At 37.3% G+C, this 25465-nt stretch overlaps 1 protein-coding gene across 1 annotated transcript; it reads left to right on the forward strand.

The window, feature by feature from the left end:
* Positions 1-3241: 3241 nt before the first annotated feature.
* Positions 3242-24792, forward strand: LOC128285413 (uncharacterized). Its single transcript, XM_053022910.1, has 8 exons — positions 3242-3371; positions 3761-3845; positions 3940-4083; positions 4456-4640; positions 4794-5037; positions 8589-8875; positions 9578-10011; positions 24709-24792. Exons 1-8 carry the CDS (start codon positions 3242-3244, stop codon positions 24790-24792), a joined length of 1593 nt encoding a protein of 530 aa, XP_052878870.1.
* The last annotated feature ends 673 nt before the right edge of the window (positions 24793-25465 follow it).

The raw sequence follows: 25465 nt of genomic DNA on the forward strand, positions 1-25465 counted from the left end.
CAATCAGTTTTGCTAAGAATCTATTATGCTGTTCTTTCATCACTCTTTCTAATCAACTGTAGTAGGGAATTAGTATCGGATCTCGAATCTTAGCTCTCTGTTGAAATTTCTCTTTAGGTGTTTGCGGTTTTGGTAAGTATTCCTCTCCCATTGGCTAAGGTGGCCGAATGCTCATAGTTAAGGTAAGGGGACTTGTGTTGGATACGAGTCACCTATTATTCTATTTTTAATAGTTAAGATTGGTGCAGATCTAGGAGTTCATCATAGTTAGTGATTTAAGAAGGGGCTGTTATACTTTTTGCGCAAGGTTGGTGACTAAAGGAATCACAGCACGCTTGCTTACCAGGTGTGTACATACACTGCACAAGTAGATCGATAAAAGTCGAAATGCCGAAATGCCAAAAAGTCAAAAGTTTGGCTCGGTAGTCTTGCGAGTGCACGAACACTCGTGAGGAGGAAATCGATAGATTATCTAAAGCCTATGGGCGATTCTATGGACTTGGGCTATGATCTAGCCAACCGGGCCAAAATAGGCTTAATGGGCTCGATGGGTTGTTGGGCCCATAATAGGAAAAATTTGATAATTGATGTTATGTGATAGAAAATTTGTGTGTGAGAGTGAATATAAGGTGATTTGGGCCTAACGGGCCATGTAAAGGTGATTTGGGCCTAATGGGTCATATGAATAGGAATTGGGCCTGATGGGCCATATAAATGAGATTGGGCCAAGTGGGCCATATACATGTATGTAGGGGTTTTAGGCCTAGCATATGATAACTACACAAAACTTAATTAATATATTGCAACTGTGAACAATTCATAGGGTTAAGGTGTGGCAACGAGTATATGCATGTCTAGGATTCGATCTGGGGAAAACTTTGTACTTAAGCGGTCTTAATGACTCACCTCCTCTTCTCCGGAATCCTACCTGTTGCATAGTATTCCTTCATCTTAGCTCATGGGATTTGTTAATGGGCCAAGGTAAGTGGAAACCCTATTAAAGAGAAAATTATCGAAATGCTCCTTAGGGCAAAAATGACCAAAATACCCCTAGGTGTTGAATGTAAATTTTATGGATGTGATACGCATATTTGCTACATACATATGATATTCTGCTTAGGTTGCATATGGGTTAGGAAGTATGGAATGGAGGAAGTATATGAGAATCGCATGGTTGCTTGACAATCGTGGATCCACCGACGGCTTTTAAGCCCAATATGTAAATGAAGGTAGTTCCATAACCGGGCTACTATTGATGTGTCAGTTGGGTGGGTCGATATTTATATCCCCACATGATGTGATGGGGGACGGAGCTAGTGTGTAGCGGATGGATTATTGGGATGGGATTGCATTGCATGTTTGATGTATGATGATTTTTGAACGTTTGTTTTTCATTGAGGGTTGTACACACTGAGTTTGCGAAAACTCACCCCCTCTTTTATTTTACTTTCAGGTGATGCTCAATAGGAGGTTTGATGTTTGGAGGGACTCTGGGTGGCCAGCTAGCAAGACAATTTGGACTTGTTTTTTTTTTATTTATTTTAAAGCATATAAGTCTCTGATCATTAAGTGATTACAGATTGGATTGAAATAAGGCCTTCCATTTTGTTATTATTCGGATTATTATTTTTATGTGATGTAATTATAAGAAGTTGAACATGGTTTCTTAAACTATAGTATGTCTTTTCTACATTTCCGCAACTAAATTTTTAAAGTGACTTATTTTCATCAAATCATATGTTTTGAACAAGTGATTGAAAGAAGTTTTTTTGATAATTAAGATTTTCTTTTATTTTAAGAAGGGTTTTTAATGAAAACACGGTTTTCGTTAAAACACTTCAATGTGACATGCCGAATCCGGGTATAACGTCCGGGCCGGGGTTGGGGTGTTACATTTAGTGGTATCAGAGCCTAGTTGTAAAACTCGAGCTATGAAGTGGGCCTTATTATTATTTGGTTTCTTTTTTCTACTTATTACTTGGATTTTAAAAAAATATTTTGAATCATAATCTTGCTGTGCGGTACACCGAGTCTCCAATGTTGAACAAAGTAAGTATACTTATTCTTAAGTTTGTTTAAATTGTTATACAGTAGATAGTTAAAGGGCTACTTTAGATGATTTTGTTAGAATGGAACCAAAGCCCGCAGTAACTTGAAACTGTAGAGAATTTTCGAAAATAATTTTTTTTAATATTTTCATAAAACATCGGTTTAATTATTAAACTATCGAAAACTTCATAAAATTTTTAATCCAGAAAATACGCGAATCAATGATGAGTGGTAGAAAAGGTGCAAGAGGTCGTGGCTGACGCTGCGAAAGTGTTAGGGCTGAATCGTCGACATCAGGCCATATACCTGATGTTGGAGTAAAAGAGGCTCTGGCCTCACCTATGGCTGGGAATGGACCATATGATCAGGCCGTGAGAGAAGATGCATTGTCGTAGGCAATACTGAGGATTTTGGAAAGGGTCGCTGGGCCCAACAATGGCACTGGAAATTGGGGATCCATTCCAAAGCGACTTCGATCGAACGGGGCTGAGATCTTTAAGGGCGTGGTTGGTGTGGCTCCTAACGTGGCTGAATATTGGTTGGAGGCCACTGAAAGGATAATGGAGGACCTGGAATGTTTACCGAAACAAAAGTTAAAAGGAGTCGTGTCACTACTTAGGGAAGAAGCCTACCAGTGGTGGCTGACGGTGAAAGAGGGCACCCAACTGGAGTGGGTCACTTGGGTGTTTTTCAAAGCTGCATTCCAAGGGAAGTATATGGGTGCAAGCTATGTGGATGCTAAAAGGAAGGAGTTCCTAAACTTGACCCAAGGAAACAAATCGGTGGTGGAGTATGAGGCGGAGTTTCTACGCCTTAGTAGGTATGCAAGAGTAATGGTGGCAATGGACTATGAGCGTTGCGTTAGGTTTTAGGACGGACTAAGAGATAGCCTTAGGGTATTGATAGCTCCACAAAGGGAGTGATTTTTCTTGGAATTGGTGGAGAAAGCAAAGATAGTGGAGGAGGTAAAGTGCACTGAGTGCTTAAATCAGGAGAAAGAAAGGGGTAAGAATAAGAGGGAGGCTGAGACCCCGGTTGTTGGACAGAGGCCTAGGGCTAGGGCTAGAAATAACAGGCCAGTTAGAGTAGGGCCCCCTGCTACTAATCCAGGGGTGCCACCTTGTGCTCATTGTGGGAGAAGCCATAGAGGCGAGTGTTAGAAGAGGATGGGGCTTGTTTCACTTGTAGGTCTATGCAGCATAGGATCAAGGATTGCCCCCGAATGCTAGGTCGAGAGCCAGTAGTGGGCCAAGGTGGTGTTCAGCTACCAAGGGGTGTTCAACTACTGCCAAGGGGTCGTGGGCAGGCCAGGGGCAGTAACGGTAATGGACGAGGACGTTGAGCGCCAAGTAAAAATGCAAGCCATGTTGAGGCGAGATAGCCAGATTTGGTTTATGCTGCTCATCACCGAGAAGACAGGGATGCCCTAGATGTGATAACGAGTTTGTTCTTTATATTTGAGTTACCTTACACATCATTGATTTATATTGGACCGATGCATTCATATGTTGCATGCAATATGACTGAATCTTTGGGTGATATGTTTGAAATTATTACGAATGAGATGACTGTGGTAAGTTTGTTAGGGTAGTCAGTAGGAGTGAATAAGTTGTTTAGGGAGGTACCCTTAGTAGTCCAAGGGGTTGCCTTTTTAGCGGATTTGATGGAGCTGCCGTTTAGCAAATTTGACTTAATCTTAGGTATGGATTAGCTGGTGAAGCACCAAGCCACCTTAGATTGCACTGTGAAGCGAATGGTGTTAAGAACGGCAGAGGATACGGAGGTGGTGGTGATTGGTAAACCTTAGAATTACCTGTCGAATGTGATTTCGGCGTTGAAGGTGAAGAAGTTAGCATGAAAGGGATGTGAAGGCTTTTTGGCTTATATTAGTGATACGGAGGCTAAGAGCCCTACTGTTAAGGAGTTGAGAACAGTTAGGGAATTTTCTGATGTCTTTCCAGAGGAGCTGCCTGGGTTGCCACACAGTAGGGAAGTAGAATTTGGAATCGAGTTGTTACCTAGTATGGCTCCGGTGTCCGTTTCTCCTAATCGGATGGCACCAAAGGATTTGGTAGAACTTAAGGCACAAATTCAAAAATTGTTGGACCGAGGATTCATACGACCAAATGCGTCTCCATGGGAAGCACCAGTGTTATTCGTGAAAAAGAAGGATGGAACCTTACGAATGTGCATCGACTATCGAAAGTTAAACAAGTTAACTATTAAAAACAAGTACCCTCTATCGAGAATCAATGATCTTTTCAATCAGTTTAGGGGAGCGTCCATTTTCTCGAAGATTGATCTGTAGTCGGGGTATCACCAGTTGAGGGTTAAGGAGGTATATGTTCATAAGACAACTTTCAGAACTTGTTATGGGCTCTACAAGTTCTTGGTGATGTCATTCAGGCTGACAAACGCACCTGCCGCTTTCATGGATCTCATGAACTGGGTTTTCCAACCCTACTTGGATTGGCTCGTGGTAGTCTTTATAAATGACATCTTGGTGTACTCAAGGGATAAGGATGAGCATGATGCGCACTTAAGGATTGTGTTGCAGACTTTAAGGGAGAAGCAGCTGTATGCCAAATTCAGTTAGTACGAATTTTGGCTAAGGGAGGTTACTTTTCTAGAACATGTGGTGTCAGCTAAGGGGATTAAGGTGGATCCCCGAAAAATTGAGGCAGTGTTAGAATGGAAAACACCCAAGTCAGTATCAGAAATTCAAAGTTTTCTGGGCTTGGTAGGATACTATAGGCGGTTTGTTGAGGGCTTTTCAGTAATTGCTGCACCCTTAACTAAATTATTGAGGAAGGGGGTACCATTTGTTTGGACGGACAAGCAGCAAGAGAGTTTTGGAAAACTCAAGAAAGTTTTAACAGAGGCCCCTGTGTTGATTCAGCCAGTGCCTGGGAAGGAGTTTACGGTTTATAGTGACGCGTCGCTTGTGGGCTTAGGTTGTGTATTGATGCAAGAAGGAAAGGTGGTTGCGTATGTGACACGACAACTTAAGACTCACGAGGTGAATTACCCAACCCATGATTTAGAGCTAGCTGTGGTGGTTTTCGCACTAAAGATATAGAGGCATTACTTATACGGAGAGAAGTGCGTAATTTATTTGAACCACAAGAGTTTGAAATACCTCTTTACCCAAAAGGAGCTAAACCTTATGTAACACCCCGTACCCGAGTCCGTTACCGGAGTCGAACACAAGGTGCACACAGACTTAACTTAATCATTTCACAGTCCTTTTAAAATTTTCCAGACGAGCTGGTTACTGCGTCACTGTCACCTTAAAAATCATATCTTGAGTTCCAAAGCTCAAAAATCAGTTTTGTAATTTTTCCCTGAAATTAGACTCATATTTCCATCTACTATATTTTTTCCAGAATTTTTGGTCGGGCCAATTAGTACAGTTTATTAGTTAAAGTCTCCCATGTTACAGGGGTCGACTACACTGACCTTCGCGCGTTACAACTTGAATATCTCCCTGTACAGGGCTTCAATACTGATTCCGTTTGTTTCTATAGAAACTAGACTCAAAGAGGAATATATACATATATGGTATGACTCCTAATTATCTCTGGTTAATTTACAATGAATTTCCAAAGTTGGAACAGGGAATCCAGAAACTGTTCTGGCCCTATTTCATGAAAACCTAAATATCTCTTAACATACAACTCATATGACCGTTTCGTTTCTTCCATATGAATTTACATAATTTATTCTATATTTAATTCCATTCCTACAAATTTTAGTGATTTTTCCAATTCACACCACTGCTGCTGTTAGCATCTGTTTTCAAGGTAACTTTACCTATTTCGTGGTTTCCATGGACCAACTAGAGTTTTGTCATACATAGGTCTACCTATGATCATGTTTAACCATTCCAAGGGCTGATCATTACCCAACACTTCCATTCCAGTCCATAGTCACATCATGAAACCATCTATACATACATAAACACAAATGGTCTAATGCCATACTCCACTTCTACGAGCCATTTTCGCATGGCCGTACACACATACATCACAAAAGTACTTGAAAAACAACAAAGGGTAGTCCTATACATGCCATATCTAGAGTTCAACTAAAGAGTACCAAAAGGGCTTTGATAGTGTGGATGACTTGACTTGATGATCCCGAATCCGATAGCTAACGAGCAAAATCTATAAAACAGAGAGCCAAAGCAACGGGGTAAGCATTTTAATGCTTAGTAAGTCTCAAGTAATGAAATCAGCTTTGACTAAAGTATTACATTCACATAGCTAAATGAATCACTTTATTAATACACATTCTCATAATCATACTTACTTCACACTTCATCAACATATACACACAAGGTATCAACCTATCTAAGAGCCGAAAGTTCGTTAGTCAATTGAACGAATACTATTTCAAACGGATCGACTTTTTCGATGCACATGTAAACATACCTTATCGTATGGGTTTTTCGAGCGTATTAATTGAATTTATTACAGCACCAAAACGCTCACCTTCAACCGAGCTTCTTCGAAATTTAACCGGATATAACCACAAGCACAATTGCCTTCGGGTCTTAACCCGGATTTGGTAACTTGCACAAATGCCTTCGGGTCTTAGCCCGGATATAATCACTAGCATAAATGCCTTCGGGACTTAGCCCGGGTATTATTCAAATGCTCATGTACACATATATCAATAATCACGACACATCCATATTTCATTGTCGTCACTAAGGCTCAAACACAAAACATTTATCAAACCTTTCCAATTTCGGCTCAATAGCCACACACAAAGAGCATGATTTCAATTGACTTTATAACTTAGTCCCTACGCACATTCGGCTGTCCGCCATAATAGGACAAATCATTTCAATATAATTCAAGTAGGGTCATTACTCGAAGACTTACCTCGGACGTGGTCGAGCGATTTCGACGGCTACTCGACTACTTTTTCCTTCCCTTTATCGGATTTAGCTCCCCTTTGCTCTTGAGCTTAATTTAACAAATAAATTGATTTAATCATTTGAGCATCGAAAGAGGAATTCAAGGTACTTAGCCCACATATTTTCATTAGACATTAAAGTCACATATGCACGAAAATCATGAATCAAACTCAACACATTAGTTAGTACTCTCCTTAGCCGAATTTTCTAAGCCAAGAATAGGCATCAATATGCTTGCCTCTAACCGAATGCATGCACACCAATTCCCCTCATGTGGCCGAATATGCATGTCCATGTTGAGGCCAATTATACACTTAATACCACACAAATACAGCATACATTTTACTAACTAACGCATTCCATATTGTAACTCAATACGCATCAATCATTTATTTCATAACCGAAACATCATTATATGCAAATATATACCTTGAGATGGTATATATGTCATACCAATACATCATGTGCAAACATGTATATCTATATATATATATGCTAGAGCCGAATCTCAAAGTTGCTTATCCAAATATAAACATATATCCAAAGCTCAAATCTTACCTACCATGCAATATGCATGAACCATACTTATGGATATACCATGGCCGAATACACCACAACACCATACCGTTTCGATTTTGGTCATGGTTAAACAAAGAACTTAATGTCTTACTCAAAAATGCTAAAAAGAAAGTCCAAGAGCCATCAATCCACCATCACATGTATCATTAGCAAGCTTCATATAGAAACATGCAATGGCATTAACACAAAACCCACCTTGGCCAAATACCATCCCCATGATATAACAAAGATTTGAACCATGGGCTAATAAAAGCATCAAGCTATCAACTAAAAACATGCATGAATCTCATGGCACAACCTCAAACATACCTTAATCTAAATACAAGTATGGCCAAACCTCCTCCTAATCCTCTTCCAAACCAAGCATGAAGCAAAAACCCCCTCCTTCTTCCTTAGGATTTTCGCCAAGAGAGAATGAAAGGATGAACAAATTTTTTTCTTTTCTTTTCTTCAACTCACGGCAATGGGGAGGGAGAAGCCTTCACACACATTTTTTTTCATTTTTTATTACCCATGCACCTTATTTTATTTATTCCAACATGAAACACTTACACAACATGTTTCATGACATGTTTTGCCCATACTCCCTTGTCATGGCCGGCCACTAGCAATTTGGGGGGGGGGAATTTGACATGCAAGTCCTCCCTTTTGATTACATGCACTATTAGGTCCTTATAGATTAGCCTATCACATTTCAAAAGTGTCACACAAGTCCTATTGGCTAAATTCACATGAAATTTACTAAATCGAAACTTGAAATTTTCACACATTCACATATACATATTCTAGACAATAAATATTACGTCCAAACATTTCGGTGACTCGGTTTAGTGGTCCCGAAACCACTTCCCGACTAGGGTCAATTTTGGGCTATCACAACTTAGGCAGCGTAGGTGGCTGGAATTATTGAAGGATTATGATTGTACGATTGAATACCACCTGGCAAAGCAAATGTGGTAGCCAACGCGTTGAGCTGTATGGCTAAGTCAGACTTGAGAGCTATGCTCTCTCGTTTAAGCTTGTTGGATGATGGTAGCTTGTTAGCTAAGTTTCAAGTAAAGCTGATGTGGGTCGAGCAGATAAGGAGTAAGCAATTAGTGGATGATACTTTGGATGCTCATTTTAAACAAGTGGAGAGTGGGGAGACATCGGACTTTTGGATAAATAGTGAAGGAGTATTGTGTTTCCGTGGGAGAATGTGTATACCAAAGGATGATGATCTAAGGCAGTCCATTCTGCGGGAAGCACATAGCGGTCTCTATGCTATGCATCCTGGCAGAAATAAGATGTATCAGAATTTATGTGAGCTTTATTGGTGGCCTGGTTTTAAGCGCGAGGTTATGGAGTTCGTAGGTAAATGCTTGGTTTGTCAAAAGGTGAAGGTGGAACATTAGTTGCCCTTAGGGTTGCTTCAGCCAGTAAAGATTCCACTCTGGAAGTGGGAAAGGATAACCATTGACTTTGTTAGCGGGCTACCCTTGACTCTTGCTAGGAAATACTCGATATGGGTTATAGTGGATCGATTAACCAAGTTTGCCCATTTTATACCGGTTCGCACCGACTTCTCGTTGCAAAAGCTGGCTAGCCTATATGTGGCAGAGATTGTAAGATTGCATGGAGTGCCAGTATCCATAATATCTGATAGGGACCCACATTTCACTTCACGATTTTGGAAGAAGCTGTATGAGGCGTTAGGTACTAGGTTGAACTTCAGTACGGCTTTCCACCCTCAAACTGATGGACAGTCGGAAAGGGTGATCCAAGAATTGGAAGATATGTAGAGGGGATGCGTGATTGAGTTCCGAGGTAGCTAAGAAGGCTATTTACCGTTAGCCGAATTCGTGTACAATAATAGCTATCAAGCAAGCATTGGGATGGCTCCATACGAAGCACTATATGGGCGAAGGTGTCAAACTCCAATATGTTGGACGGAGTTGGGCGAATAAAGGGTTTTGGGCCCGGATTTAGTAGCTGATACTGAGGATAAGGTGAAATTGATCTGAGATCGGTTGAATGAGGCCTCAGATAGGCAGAAATTGTATGCTGACTTTAAGCATCGAGAAATAGAGTTTGCAATGAGGGACTTAGTTTTCCTTAAAGTCTCTCCTTGGAAGAATGTATTAAGGTTTAGACGGAAGGGTAAGCTAAGCCCAAGGTTCATTTGGCCATATCGGGTTATAAGACGGATTGGACCAGTCGTTTATCAGCTAGAATTACCTCCTAAACTGAGCCAGATCCATGACGTGTTCCATGTTTCCATGCCGAGACGATATCGCTCGGATCCTTCACATGTTGTGGCGATTGAAGAAATCGAGGTTAAGCCAGACCTAACTTTCGAGGAAGAGCCCATACAAATAATTGGTCGAGATGTCAAAGAACTAAGAAGGAAGTCTGTTTCATTAGTTAAAGTGCTTTGGCAGAATCACAAGGCTGAGGAGGCTACTTGGGAACCTGAGGAAGTATGCAACGTCAATATCCTCAACTGTTTGAATCGGGTAAAATTTCGAAGACGAAATTTCTTTTAGGGGGGAGAGTTGTAACGCCCTAAAAATCCCAAAACCCAAAAAAATCCCAAAATCTTGAATTTTTTTCTTTTTGTGCTTAGCAATTCCGGTTAACTGTTAATTACGCGATAGTAGGTCTTGGTCAAGGTTTGAGTTCGAATCTAAGGATAGAAGAAATTATAATTTAATAATTAAAAGGACCTTGTTGGCAAGCAGTTGGGATTTTAAATAAAGATAAGGGAAAATGGCATTAAAAAGCCTTGTGGAAGAGTGGCTAAGTGATACCACTTAGAGTGTAGGGAGGTGGCGTTAGTAGCTAGCAAGGAGATCCAAGGTTCGAATCCTAGCTTAGTGTTTTTAGAAGTTTAATTTTGGCCTTCTAGAAGGTTGGAAGTGGCGTGAAGATGGACTTCAAGGGGAGTGTTCAGAAGAGAAAATTAAGGAAAGGATCAAGGGGTTATCAGGAAGAAATACGAGGAGATGAGAAGGGGGAAGAGATAGAGCCGAATGGGAAATTGAGGGCTAGGAAATTCGGCTATAGAAGCTATAAATAAGTAACGAATGCAGGGTTGCCAGGCTAATGCTTAATTTCCTTCACCCTATTACCGAAAACCCTTTTCCCTAAAAGCCAAAAACCCTTTTATTTCACTCTCTTTTCTTTGTGCCAATTTCTATTCTTTCTCTACACATTTTTCTTTGTTTCGCTTAGTCAATTCCTTCTTCTTTAATCTGTACCAAATAAACCTTATTCACCATACTAAGTTTAAAAGTCGAAAAGCCGAATCTTCCAAGGGCCAAATACTCTTCGACCGAATCAAGTGTAAGTGTTTGCTTTTCCAATCGGTTTTGCTAAGAATTTATTACGCTGTTCTTTCCTCACTCTTTCTAATCAACTATGGTAAGGAATTAGTATCGGATATCGGATCTTAGCTCTCTACTAAAATTGCTCTTTAGGTGTTTGCAGTTTTGGTAAGTATTCCTCTCTCATTGGCTAAGGTGGTCGAATGTTCATAGTTAAGGTAAGGGGACTTGCGTTGGAAACGAGTCACCTATTATTCTGGTTTTAATACTTAAGATTGGTGCAGATCTAGGAGTTGATCATGGTTAGTGATTTAAGAAGGGGATATTATACTTATCGCGCAAGGTTGGTGACTAAGGGAATCACAGCATGCTTGCTTACCAGGTGGGTACATACACTGCACACACAAGTAGATCGGCAAAAGCTGAAATGCCGAAAAGCTGAAAGTTTGGCTGCGGTAGTCTTGCGAGTGTGCGAACACTCGTGGGAGGAAACCAATAGATTGTCTGAGGCCTATGGACGATTCTATGGAATTGGGCTGTGATCTAGCCAATTGGGCCAAAATAGGCTTAATGGGCTCGATGGGCTGTTGGGCCCATAATAGGTAAAATTTGATAATTGATGCTATGTGATAGAAAATTTGTGTGTGAGTATGAATATAAGGTGATTTGGGCCTAACGGGACATATAAAGGTGATTTGGGCCTGATGGGCCATATGAATATGAATTGGGCCTGATGAGCCATATGAATGTGAATTGGGCCTGATGGGCCATATAAATGAGATTGGGCCAAGTGGGCTATATGCATGTATGTAGGGGTTTGGGGCCTAGTATATGATAACTACATAAAACTTAATTAATATATTGTAACCGTGAATAAGTCATAGGGTTAAGGTATGGCAACTGGTATATGCATGTCTTGGATTGGATCTAGGGAGAGCTTGGTACTTAAGCGGTCTTAATGACTCACCTCCTCTTCTCTAGAATCCTACCTGGTGCATAGTATTCGTTAATATTAGCTCACGGGATTTGTTAACGGGTCGAGGTAAGTGGAAACCGTATTAAAGAGAAAATTACCGAAATGTCCCTTAGGGAAAAAATGACCAAAATACCCCTAGGTGTTGAATGTAAATTTTATGGATGTGATTCGCATATCTACTGCATACATATGATATTCTGCTTAGGTTGCATATGGGTTGGGAAGTATGGAATAGAGGAAGTATATGAGGATCGCATGGTTGATTGACAATCGTGGATCCACCGATGGCTTTTAAGCCCAATATGTAAATGAAGGTAGTTCCGCAACCGAGCTGCCATTGATGTGTCGGTTGAGTGGGTCGATATTTATATCCCCACATGATGTGACGGAGGACGGAGCTGGTGTGTAGCGGATGGATTATTAGGAAGGGATTGCATTGCTTGTTTGATGTATGATGATTCTTGAATGTTTATTTTTCATTGAGGGTTGTACACACTGAGTTTGCGAAAACTCACCCCCTATTTTATTTTACTTTCAGGTGATGCTTAGTAGGAGGTTCGATGTTTGGAGGGACTCTGGGTGGCCAGCTAACAAGACAATTTGGACTTGTTTTTTTTTTTTCATTTTAAAGCATATAAGTCTCTGATTATTAAGTGATTACAGACTGGATTGTAATAAGGCCTTCCATTTGGTTATTATTTGGATTATTATTTTTATGTGATGTAATTAGTTTCTTAAACTATAGTATGTCTTTTCTACGTTTCCACAACTAAATTTTTAAAGTGACTTATTTTCATCAAATCATATGTTTTGAACAAGTGATTGAAAGGAGTTTTTTTTTTATAATTTAGATTTTATTTTATTTTAAGAAGGACTTTCAATGAAAACACGATTTTCGCTAAAACACTTCAATGTGACACGCCGAATCCGGCCATAATGTCCGGGCCAGGGTTGGGGTGTTACATGGACCTAGTTGCAATGATCTCAAAAACATAAAAATTACTAAAAACAGGCAAAGTTTGCTTACCTAGTCACCAAGCCAGAGTTTGGTTGCTTTTAGGGTTTCGGTGAAGAACTTCAAATGAAGTAGATGATAATTAATTTTGTCATGTTTTGATTATAATATACATAATTAATAATTCACTCTTTTATCCTTGTAATTGTAATCAAACATTAATAATTTATAAGCCCACTAATGTCGACCAACCATTGAATGGTCTAATTATTTTTTAAGTACCCTTTATTTTATTCAATTAACCATTTAATCACTCAAACCAAATAGTGATAAAATTTTACATCTTTTACGATTTAGTCCTTTTTAATTAACTAACTATTGAAATGTTAAAATTTGTTGAAGAAACTTTAATACCAACTTAATGACACTCCATAAACATTTTTATAAATATTTACGGCTCGGTTTATAGAAACAGGGTCCCGATACCTCATTTTTTTAAAACCAGTTGACCTCAAGGTCATACCACTCAAACATAATAAATCGCTTATATAACATAATTTATCAAATCAAAAATATTTTAAAATCATATTTGACCCATAAATATTAAATAATAATATTTACGGACTTACTTATTGGATTTGGTGGCCCTGAAACTACTGTTTTCGTCACCACTGAAAAATGGGTTGTTACAGAACTCTAGTATGTATAGGGTATAAGGTTTTCTAAAAGAACAAAGCATATCGCTAACTCTGAAGTAAGGTAAGTATAATGAATCAAAGAGTGTTGGTAAGAATATGTATATGAGTAAGGCGCATAATATAAAGAAGTACTATTGATGAAGTAGTGTTCGCCCAAAAGACCTTTTCAGCATGTAGAATGGGCAGATTCTGACATGAAAACAAATAGACAAAGACTCTCCATGATGTTTCGATGGTAAGTAAAATAGAAGTTGTAATACGAAAAGAATGGTTATAAGGTATGAGTCCACATTAGTGATAGAGTACATCCAGTGACCAATGTGGTTCCATGACAACTAAATTTGTGAGGAAAGCTAGTTAGGAATTAACCGAACATGAACTAGAAGGGTTATGAGCTAAATAAGTAATTGAGTAAGTTCTTAGAGGTGGTAGATTTTGATAAGGTCACTTAGTCTTGATGTGGCGTTTACCAAGTTCCCATGGAGAATTGGGTTAAGTTAAAGGGACACTTCAATTGAGTTGCGAATAAGGTTATCTCTTCCACCCTTTTTCCTTTGAAAGCATTTATGATCTAGAGCTAAAGAAAAATAAAAACATTTTCTCTGAGCTGAGTTAGGAGTCTTGGATATCTCTAGTGACTTCCTTCACTACAATGTACATTTTGTGACTCTGTCTATCAAGAAAACAAAGAACTATAAGTATGATTGAAGAAACACATCTTTGGGTGATGTATGAGTCTAAAATGATGATGATGGTTACCCAGATGGGTTTTAACGAAGTGTTTCTATTCTACAAGGTAGAGGAGACTTTAGCATCCTGTTGAATGATGGTTTTGAAGGCTAAGTTTCCCTTTGAGGTTATAAGGTGGGTCCTTAATCTGACTCATGCATGTGTAAAATGCCTAAAATGCCTACTAGAAACTTCAATGCTAAGTAACCAAGTCGTGAAATAGAACTAGTGAAATAAAATATGATGACTTTAATGAGGAACATAAGATTTTTGAACTTGCATGTATGGATAACATGAAGTTTCATGGTCAAAGTATGAAACATGAACCTTGAGGTTAAAGTATGCTTGTGTATGGATAATGGAAATGTGTTAATGTGTCTAAAAATTCTAGATGTATATGTTACAAGTAAGTCAAAATATGATGAGTTCATGAAAGATGGATCGAAGTATGAAGAGTCTTTGTTTCAGAAAGTCATCAAAGGGGCCAGTCAAGACTAAAACCATAAATTTCTAAAAGGACAAGTCCATGGCCATGGTGCTGAAGACCATATTGTGAAAGATCGTAACTAGTGGGTTATCATATCATATGGGAAAAATTAAGGAAGGTTATTACCTAATGTGTTTCTTTGTGTGTCCTAGGACAATGAGAGGTAAACCTCACCAAGTGTGAGTCTAGGAAAATCCCTACCGCCTAAATCACCAGGAGAAGGAAAGCCTTTATGGCAAGTACTAAATGTAAAGGACATCCTTTGTGGGAAAAATCTGGATAGGAAAGTCTTTTTGGTGAGTACTAGATATAAAGGATAGCCTCTATGGCACAACTCTGGACTTGAAAGCCTTTTTGGTAAGTACTGAATGTAAAGGACAACCTTTGTGGCAAAACTCTGGATAGGAAAGCCTTTGTGATGAGTATTGGATATAATGATAGCTTTTGTGGCAAAAATCTAGACAGGAAAGCCTTTGTGGCGAGTATTGAATGTAAAGGAAAACCTTTGTGGCGGCCTCTATTTAAGAATGCCTTTGTGGTATATCTCTTAAAGGAAATGCCTTTGTGGTGATCTCTGTCAAAAGAAAGCCTCTGTCGTTACCTTCGTAAAGGAAGCCTTCATGGCTATATTTGAAAAGAAATCCCTTCGTCGTGCAACCTAAGGACTTAATGCCTTGATGGAAACTCTGTAAAGGAAAGCCCTTATGGCGAATACAAACATTTGCAGATATTTAAATGAGGAAATACTTTCACGAAAATTTTTTGAATGAATGGTGTGTAAGGAATTAGGAAAGAATGGTATGGATGGTCCCCTGATAACAAAGTAAAGACAGGACTATGAGGTATAGTAAGTGTTTGAGATGACGTATAGGACAAGTAGAAATAACTAAGTATCTGGCGAAAGCTGAAAGAAAGGCACCACCGTATGTAAATGAATTGACAAACTCTGCTTAGTAACAAGAAATGAACAATGAAGCTAGAGCATGCTAGAATAGGTGGTGAATCCGAGATATGTGTTATAAGAATGTATTAGTGGTACCCTAGAGTAGAAAAAATCTAGGCGAACTCTGTGTTAAGTATTATGTGTAGTCTACCCCGCCAAAGGTAGTGGTAAAATCAGGACATATGAAATAATATTTTTATTCTGGTAATAAGGAAAATGAATTGGTTATAGACTATGTGAAGACAATATTTTAAAAAGGGACATAGAAAATAATGGAATTGTAAGTATAGTACGCTCAAAGGAAAGAAATGGACATTTGAGCTTGGACCTCGACTCTAAAGCCTAATAGTGTGAAGACTTAATGAATATGAAAGGAAGATAAGTCCTTAAAGAGATTAACTTGATGCTTGGTTGGTTGTAATGCTAAGCCATTACAGTTGAATTTAGAAGGCCCTTTATTAAAAATTTTGTTTGGTTGGGTGTAATGGACTATTATCGCCTCATTCAATATGGCCTTATTCAAGGCAAAAGTGCCTACAATTCGGCACTCTCCCCACAGAATAGGGATTCAACGAATGCTTGGGTAAAAAATTAGGTTAGACTTTCAACTTTACCCTTCTCTTTCTCACGTTTGAAGCAATCTTTTTTTTTTTTTCATTTTCTTCCCATTTTCTTTCAACCTTGTCTCCCTCTTTTTCATAATTTTATCCTCACCAACAATATCTCCTTTTGAAAACCCTAACAAGGCCTTCAATTAAGAATCATTTTTCTAACTCTAACCCTCAACAAGGCTTTCGATTAAGGTGGAAACTTGAGAAGAGAAACAATTGCAGTCCTCCCTTAGGTAACTCTTCTCCCATTTTGATTTCCTTTTTTTCTATTTTTTTTGTTAAATTAGTAAAAATAATAGGTTTCTTTTCAATTTTGAAGATTGTTACTGGTTTTATATTGCTGAACTTTAATGTCCCTTTCATGGTGTTTCTTCTTTTCACTTGTCAGTGTTAATTGTTCTTACCCTTCCCCTAACCCAAAACCAAACCCCACTCCCTCCCTAACTCCTGCTACAAAAGGGATATTAGATTATAATAAATGGAATGAGTGACTTAATAACATATATTTGAAGCTTGTTAGAGAAACAAACAAATGAAAAGGTATATTGTTGTCCTATGGTTATTAGGTTAGGTTAGATTGTTATTATTATTATTTTTGAAGCATGATTTTAGGAACATAAACTTTTGAATTCTGATGTCACTGTGACCCCTCAATTCACAAGTCCTATGGAGATGCCAAACCAAAACTTAGTTAAAAACCCATTTAATTAATTAAGGCAGTTCTCTCAACAGAGTTCACTGATACGTGCTCGGATGTAGATGTCTCGAGTCGTATTGTTTGCCCGATCATTAAAATTGAGTAAGTCTGAACAATTTGCAAAATAGGCTTGAAGTTATGAAAGATAGGTTCAAATGGGATGGGTTTGAAACGGATATGGAAACAAAGGTATGATTTTGGCTAAGGCTTAAGAATGAACCAACACAATATGTCATGTTGACCCGAAACTTAAACAAGCACTTAGATTGAAAAGTGATGAAAATAGGAAGGATAAATTAATAAGAAAAACCTCGACCCACTATCTACGGAAGATAGAAACCTTGGTATAGGTGAACGCAACACTTTAACAAAGTGATAAGTTCAAGAAAGACGGGATTGACGCCACAAGGGTTGCTTGATAAGCCAATTCAGTCTATGGAGAACAATGAGAGTATGAACATTCACAAAGTAATATGATATTCATCAAGTGATCAAAAGTCCTTACAAAGTGAATGAAACTACATATTTATAGTCTAAACATGAGGTAGCCAAATGGGTTACTAGGGATGCTGAATGGACGATACATTGAAGCTAGAAAGGGCTTGGAAATTTCCTTGAAGTTTCTTAAACGTCCTTAGAAGCTTCTTAGCATGAAAAACACAAATGGATAGCTTCTAGATGATGATCATTCAGTTGGACATTAATTGAAAAGGTGGTGAGCTGAAAAACCTTGTCTATGTTCGGCTAAGGGGACTAAATTCTCTTTAATGGAGCTGCTTGGTTGGGCTAAAAGGTCTTGAACTTTAATGATCAGCTTGGGGCACTTCAATGGTCCTCAAAGTGTGAAAGCTGAATGTGAGTAGTCCCTTGGTGTGAATGCACAAAACCGACCAGCTATTTCATGTGAAAAGGATCTCCAACAATGTGAACACTTTAAAATGCTGCTTTAAAGAGCTGGACGGTCAGCCTAGAGGAAAGAATGCATTAGCTATCTTTTGGCCCTTGGTGTCACCAAAGAGTTGCTGGTTAATAGCATTCAAGGGCCGCCAATATCCATGTCGTCCCATACATGTGCCTATATACATTTAATTGAACAAATTAATTAGTTTTAGGACACCAAAAATTCGGCTAGAACAAAGACAAATTAAATAGGCAGCAGCTAAGACAACTTAAATAGCTACAGTCGGCTGGACAAATTAATTAGCAACAAGAATTAAATTTGTCCTAAACATGACACATTAAAAATGTGCACTAACTAAAACACATTTAAGCTTAAATTAAAATGTCCAGAATTTAGACAAAATTAATTATTTGAGCTGAACTTTAACTAATTAACTAACTCAATTAAATAAATTTATTCCAGCAACTTAAATGCATGAAATTAAATAAACTGAAATCAAGCTCAATAAGCTAGCATCAAGCCGAATTGAGCTCCATTGAGCTGAGTCGAGCTAAGTCAGCTTGCAAAACATTGCAAATAAGCTTGGTGAGTTGCTCCAATAATGATCGGTCACTTCTTCTCTCCAAGCTCGATCAATGTAGCTTGATATAGCTTCTTGGGACCTCTTAGCTCGAGCTCAAGCGATTGGTCCTAAAGGCAGCTCCAAAGGTTCAGCCACTAGCTCCTTGGTTAAGCTTGCATCATTCACTTTTTTCAACTTTCTCTATAATTAAAAATATATTAATGACAGAAAGCTTTTGACCAAATTAGAAACTCAAATGAATATAAATGCAAAAATAGCTTTGGTAGCCAAATTGTCTATGGGTAATGGGGTTTTCCTTTCCCTATAGAATTGAGTCAGTCATGAATATTAGCTATATAGTTAATGTGATACTAAATATGTTTTTGTTAAAGAAATGCAATAACATTGGAGATTGGAGTGAAGTTGGTTTGCACTCACTCTGAAGCTGTTTCACATTCTATTTTTATATGTATTTTGTTTTTTATATGCATAAGAAGGGTTTTTTTGGGGGGGGCAATAAATGAAGCATTACTACATGTTGAAGCAAAAGGGAGGGTAAGCCTTCTTTTTTTTTTTATTCTGATGAGTGGTGCAGTTTACAGAAAGGCTTGCTTCAATGCTTCCAAAAAGGTATTCCCAGCTTGGGTAAGTCTCTGTTTTATGCTTTTATGTCATACAAAAGAGAGTCACTTTGTGTAAATGATATGATAAGTCTTTAAAGGATAGTTGTTAGCCAAAGGATATAAGTACCTTTAATTTTTCACTCTGTGCTCTTCTTTTTTTCAATCTCTTGTTTGTAATGATTGAGTATAAAGTGAGATGCGGAAGGGGGAAAATATACAACCTTTTTCTTTCTATAAGTATTATCATACGAATATAATTATTAAGGTTCCAAATGCTTTCATCCTTGTTCCTTGTTGTGGCATCCTTAAACACTATTTGTGCTAATTCTTTTACTGAAAGTTGTTTCCCCTCCTTATATCTATAGATGAGGTTTTTCCATAACTAATTTTGTAGGAATTATTTGTTGCATTTTTTTATTACTTATTGCATGAGGTTAATGGCTTGCTGGAGTTTTTCCAAGGTTCTTAGTAGTTATATCAATTTTTGGTAATTAGTTCTGGTTTGAAGCTGGTTATATGTTATTGGATCATGGTGATCATTATATGTGTGCTTTGACTAATCAAATCTTGGTGGTAATATATTTCACGTTGTGTAAGTAGGAATTTTTGTTCATTTCATCAAATCTAGGTGAAATTTGTAAATTATGTGCCCCAACTCTTTTGCAAATAAGCTGTAAATTTGTCATTGATGTTCTTTTGTATCATTAAATTTCTATAATTGCAAGAATGATGGATTTCGTAAGGTAAGTTTTTTATTAGATTCTTGCTTATATGCCAAGAGTCGAGAGTGGCTCAAATGCCTTGATCAATGGTTGAGCCATAATAATGATCTCTATACTATGATGGTATACTGAAAGTGTGACTTCCAAGAACAAGTTCTATTTACTGCATTATTTTTAAGTACTTTGGATTATAAAAGAATCAGACAAAATGTGGTTGCTCCTTCAAAACCGTAAGAGTGTGCTTCAGATGCACCAAAGGAAAATTTATGATGAGGAATGTCTGCAGATTGATAACAGTGAAAAGTATACTTTGAATAAGCAGTTATTCGAATCAGTATCAAAGTCTCTCAATGAAGCTGAAACAAAGGAAGAGATTGATGACGTCGATACAAAGTATACTTTGAATAAGCTGTTATCTGGGTTCAACATAATCTGCACCATCTACACTTTATGTTATTTGGATTCATTCGATTGTAGGTGTTGTGAAGGGTATGTATGATGTATCTAGTGTAGGTCTATTCAATATTTTTTAGATTTTTATATACAAAATTCTTAAAAGATCTATGTTTAAATGTTAATAATACTATATGCTCTTTGCTCAAAAAAAGAATTTGACAAAATGAAAAAAAAATGGTAGCTCCGTAGTAGAACCACCAGTCCATCTCTCTAGCATGTAATAATTTTGAGAAAGAAAATATTGCTATTGTTGTTGTTTTATTTTTGTATTCACATGTACATATCGATCCGAGTTTTAATATTATTCCTTACTAAGATTTTTTAATAATCTTTTTACTTTTCTATTTTTTAATGAATTTTGTATAATTTTGTTGAAATATAATTTTGTAAGTTTTATAATTGATTGGATTTAATATAATCCTCATATAGATATTATGGAAAGGTATTCCTTGAATAAATTCAATTTATATCGTAATAATAAAGTCATGAAGACTTGACTCTCCTAAAATGGTAAATTTTTATAAAAACCTTTTAAATTTTATCAAATCATAAATTAATATAATGATAAAATTATAATTTGATCTCTTATAAATTAATTATTTATTTGTAACCCTTAAAATAATTTTTAACTTCTCCTCTGCTTTTAGCACATTAAATTGTAATGCAATTTAAAAATAATAAAGTAGATTATATATTATTTTAATAATACTATATATTATTATTTCTTAATTTATATAATAATTATATTAAGAATATTATTAAATTGTATATTATTTTATTAAATTATATTTAGTAAAAATTATGTTAAAATATGATTAAATTATTTATTATTTTTTAATAAAATATATTGAACAATAATTTTATTAAAATTTAATAACAATAACCATAATTATCTACCTAAAAAATTTCTGCTAAGGGTCCTTTGGTCATTTAAGCCTTTTTCCTTATACTATTACAACATCTATTCTATTCAACCAAACAAAAGAATGCTATTAAAGCTCTATTTCAATCCATTCAACTAAACAATTGAATTACTGTTACATTTCTATTCCATTACGGTCTATTCCATTATAGCTCTATTCAATTACAGCCTTATTCCATTACAGTGAACCAAACGTACCCTCAGAGTTACACAAAGGTCTAAAATAGAAAATAGTGATTACTGTAACACCCCTAACTCGTGACCGTCGCCGGTGTCGGACACGAGGGGTTAACGGCCAAATCCTCTCAAGGTACCAACCAATTTGACATTACCAGTCAGGCTGGAAAACTGCGTCACTATCGCCTTAAAAATCATATCTCGAGTTTCAAAACTCAGAAACTGGTTTCGTAAATTTTCCCTGAATTTAGACTCACATACCCATCCATGGATTTATTTCTAGAATTTTTGGTCAGGCCAATTGGTACAGTTTATTAGTTAAAGTCATCCATGTTACAGGGATCGACTGCTCTGACCTTCGCGCGTTACAACTTGAATATCTCTCTGTACAGGGCTTTAATACTGGTGCCGTTTGTTTCTAATGAAACTAGACTCAAAGTGGAATCTGTAAATATAAGGCATGACTCCTAATTCTTTCTGAATAATTTATGGTAAATTTTCAAAGTCGCGACAGGGGACCCAGAAACCGTTCTGGCCCTGTCTCACGAGAACTTTAATAATTCTCAGTATACTGCTCATATGGTCGTTTCGTTTCGTCCATATAAAAATAGATTCATCAAGGTTCAATTTCATAATTTACTCACTATTTAATTCTACTTCTACTATTTTTAGTGATTTTTCAATCTCATCTCACTGCTGCTGTCCGCAACAGTTACTGCAGTAGACTATGCCAATTTCATGAATCTTTCCTTGGCCTTAATCATCCATCATACATGACACAAATTATGGCCACCTTATCAAAATTAGAGTTTCTAAGACTCGTGGCTATAGGTTCTAGCATCCCACTCGACGACCACATAGGCCATTTTCACATGGCTTAAAGTTTACAACCCACAATTCGACAAAATATAATAGCCTATACATGCCAAATGTTCTTCAACAACGAAAACAATACCACAAGATTTCAGCCGGTGTGATGACTTCAACGACGGTCCCGATCACGCAAACAATACGAGTCCGAGAGACCTAAAATGGGTGACAAGAAAAACACCGAGTGAGTTTACAACTCAGTAAGTCATAAGCATTCATCAATCCACTGATAAAGTTACTACAACATGTACAACAAACGAGGCTAGGTACTCATCCATATCGAATCTATACCATAGTACCTCGGACCTTTCGGTCCAATCTCGTACCAAGTCATACATCCACATTTCATATTCTACACAACAAGATAATCAAGCATTTTTACACATTAACTCATTTTCCAGCACAACCATACAATTTCAATCATCACATAGATTTAAGGCTTACCAAATTCAACCCCAAGCATGAACGTATTCTCTATTCGTCATGAGCTCGAGGTACTTACCCGATCCGCTGTCCATACTCAATTCAATGGAGACACACCCTCCATATATATAGAGTACGCACACACAGTGCTTACCACTCGATTTCGCACACTTAGTGCCACGCAATTTAAGCCCGCACACACAGTGTCATACCCTTCGAGCTCGCACACCCAGTGCCGTATTTTTCCAGCTTGCACACATAGTGTCATATTTTTCCAGCATGCACACTTAGTGCCTTATATTTCCAGCACGCACACTTAGTGCCATATATTTCCAGCACGCACACTTAGTGCCAATCTCGTCACCATACACACGTATTGCCAAGACACATAGTGCCGAAAGCAAACTTTCTACACATTCCACTATTTCTTTTACATTCAACAATTATCCTCACTCCATACACATACAATTTCATTTATACATATATAGCATTCCATTAAACACAATTGCATAGATTTTCCAATCATTTAAGCAATATCAAACATATGTGCTTAATGACTTACTTTGTTTGGGGTAGAACGGTTCCAAATCGGCTACTCGTTTGCTTTCTCCTTTCCTTTGTCCAATCTAGTTCCCCTTTGCTCTTGAGCTAAATCAAACAATTTACCTCTCCATCAAACACAAACATACGGCATTCACATGCATTATTATGGTTATTGGCGAATACTTAACACAACTAAGCTGAAAATTTACTCAATCTCATCTTAATTTATTGCTACTTATTTATCAAAGTTTCCAATACAAGGTATTTAACACCTATGCCCATTTATACCCCATATGGCCGAATGCTTCATTCCTTACCCAATTAACCATCCAACAATTTTTCAGCCTCATTACCACCCTTTTCATGTCTAATTGTTTAAATACTCTCAAGCTCATTCACAAGTACTATTATACATCTCATTAAGCATTAATCATTTTGCAACATAAATTCTATAGCATGGCCGAATACTCATGCACACACACATAACAACAAGAACTCAATGGCACAAAATTTCCTTTTGTTAAACATTCGAACTCACTCATCTCCATGCTTTCATCACAACAACATCAAAACACTCACCAAGGAAGACAACATGCATGGCGAATACTCATGCACACACACACATAACAACAAGAACTCAATGGCACAAAATTTCCTTTTGTTAAACATTCGAACTCACTCATCTCCATGCTTTCATCACAACAACATCAAAACACTCACCAAGGAAAACAACATGCATGGCCGAAATTTAACTCACCTAACAACTTAGTTTCGATTTGAGATTCAAGGAAAATTTTGAACCAATCCTCCAAATCATGCATGCATTTTCAAGAGTGGCATAAAACATACCTTCTTGTATCAAAACACCTTAGTCTAGTAAGCTCCCATGGCTGATTTTCTCAAGCTTTTCCCCCCCCCTTTCTTCTTAGTATATTCGGCCAAGCAAGGAGAAAATGAGAGAATGAACACTTTTTTTTTTCTTTTGTTTTCATCATATCCCTATTTTTTTTCAATTTCATTTCTTTATTCTTTCAAGCATAATCCATTAGCTAAACATGTTTGAAACATGTTTTCCCTTGCCCATCACTCTTGACATGGCCGGCCACTACCCTTAGGAATGGGCTATTTGACATGCAAGTCCATTTATTTTACTTCATCCTTTTTATTAATCTCCTAAAATTAGCCACATCTATTTAAATCCTTTCACATGAGTCCTTTTTCTTTCAATTCACAATCAAATTAACTAAATCAAAGAATTCAAAATTCACACATGCATTTTCACATATTCTAGACAATAAATATTACGTTTGAACATGTCGGTGACTCGGTTTAGCGGTCCCGAAACCACTTCCCGACTATGGTCAATTTTGGGATGTCACAATTACAGTCAGCTAAAGGAAATTTTAATGAAGTAATTGCTGGAAGGAATAAGGAAAACTTAAACGACATAAGAAGGACCTACAGAGTATCTATCACACTTTGATGTAATGAAACAAGTATTTAAGGATTATCTCACTAAGTTCTTATGAACTTACTAAAGTTATTTCTTATTCCAGGTGGTAAAGAAGTATGAGTCGAGGGACAATGGCAAGGAAGTGCCAAAGGAGTGTCAAAATGGGCTATTATGCATACAGAGCTAGTTAAGTGGTGATTCGAGTTTGAGCATCTGTTTACACATTAGCGCACTGAGATTCTCACAGCAGTGTGGGAGATAATAGTAGATATTGTTGTAATTGTAATAATTGTGAATCGTAATAGTAACCATCCATTATATTTACATAGGACTTCTCGAATAGAAAACTAAACTTCTCATAATCATAAATAGAAATTTACATAGGACATAAATAAATAAGTTAAGTTACATTAGTAATAGGGCTTAACGTTCGACATTCGAATCTAGTAAATCGTATAGACTGGAGGGCGTTAAATACTAGATAAATTTGGATGTCACGATGCAACCCAAAGCAAAACCTTTTGTAGCTATCTCCTTCATGTGAGACCATTTCAGTTGCATACTAGCTCAATCACACAAACTTTGCTTTGTATTCAGCCACAGTCGATTCATCTTGCACCAGATTTATAAATTCTCGTTTACAAGCTTCCATGTATTGTTCGCCCATGAATTTATTCTTAAATGTCTCTTAGAAGAAACCCTAAGTTAGTCTATCTGCAATAGCTCCTTGCTTCACGATATTCCACTAGCGATGGGCTTAACAAGTGAGTAATGGCACTATGTATCCCAGTTTTTCTTCCTTAGTGCAGGTCATTTGCTCAAGGATTTTATCAACACCCTTGAGCCATTACTCAGCCTTG

This window comes from Gossypium arboreum, chromosome 12 (assembly GCF_025698485.1).
Source record: "Gossypium arboreum isolate Shixiya-1 chromosome 12, ASM2569848v2, whole genome shotgun sequence".
Lineage (NCBI taxonomy): Eukaryota > Viridiplantae > Streptophyta > Magnoliopsida > Malvales > Malvaceae > Gossypium > Gossypium arboreum.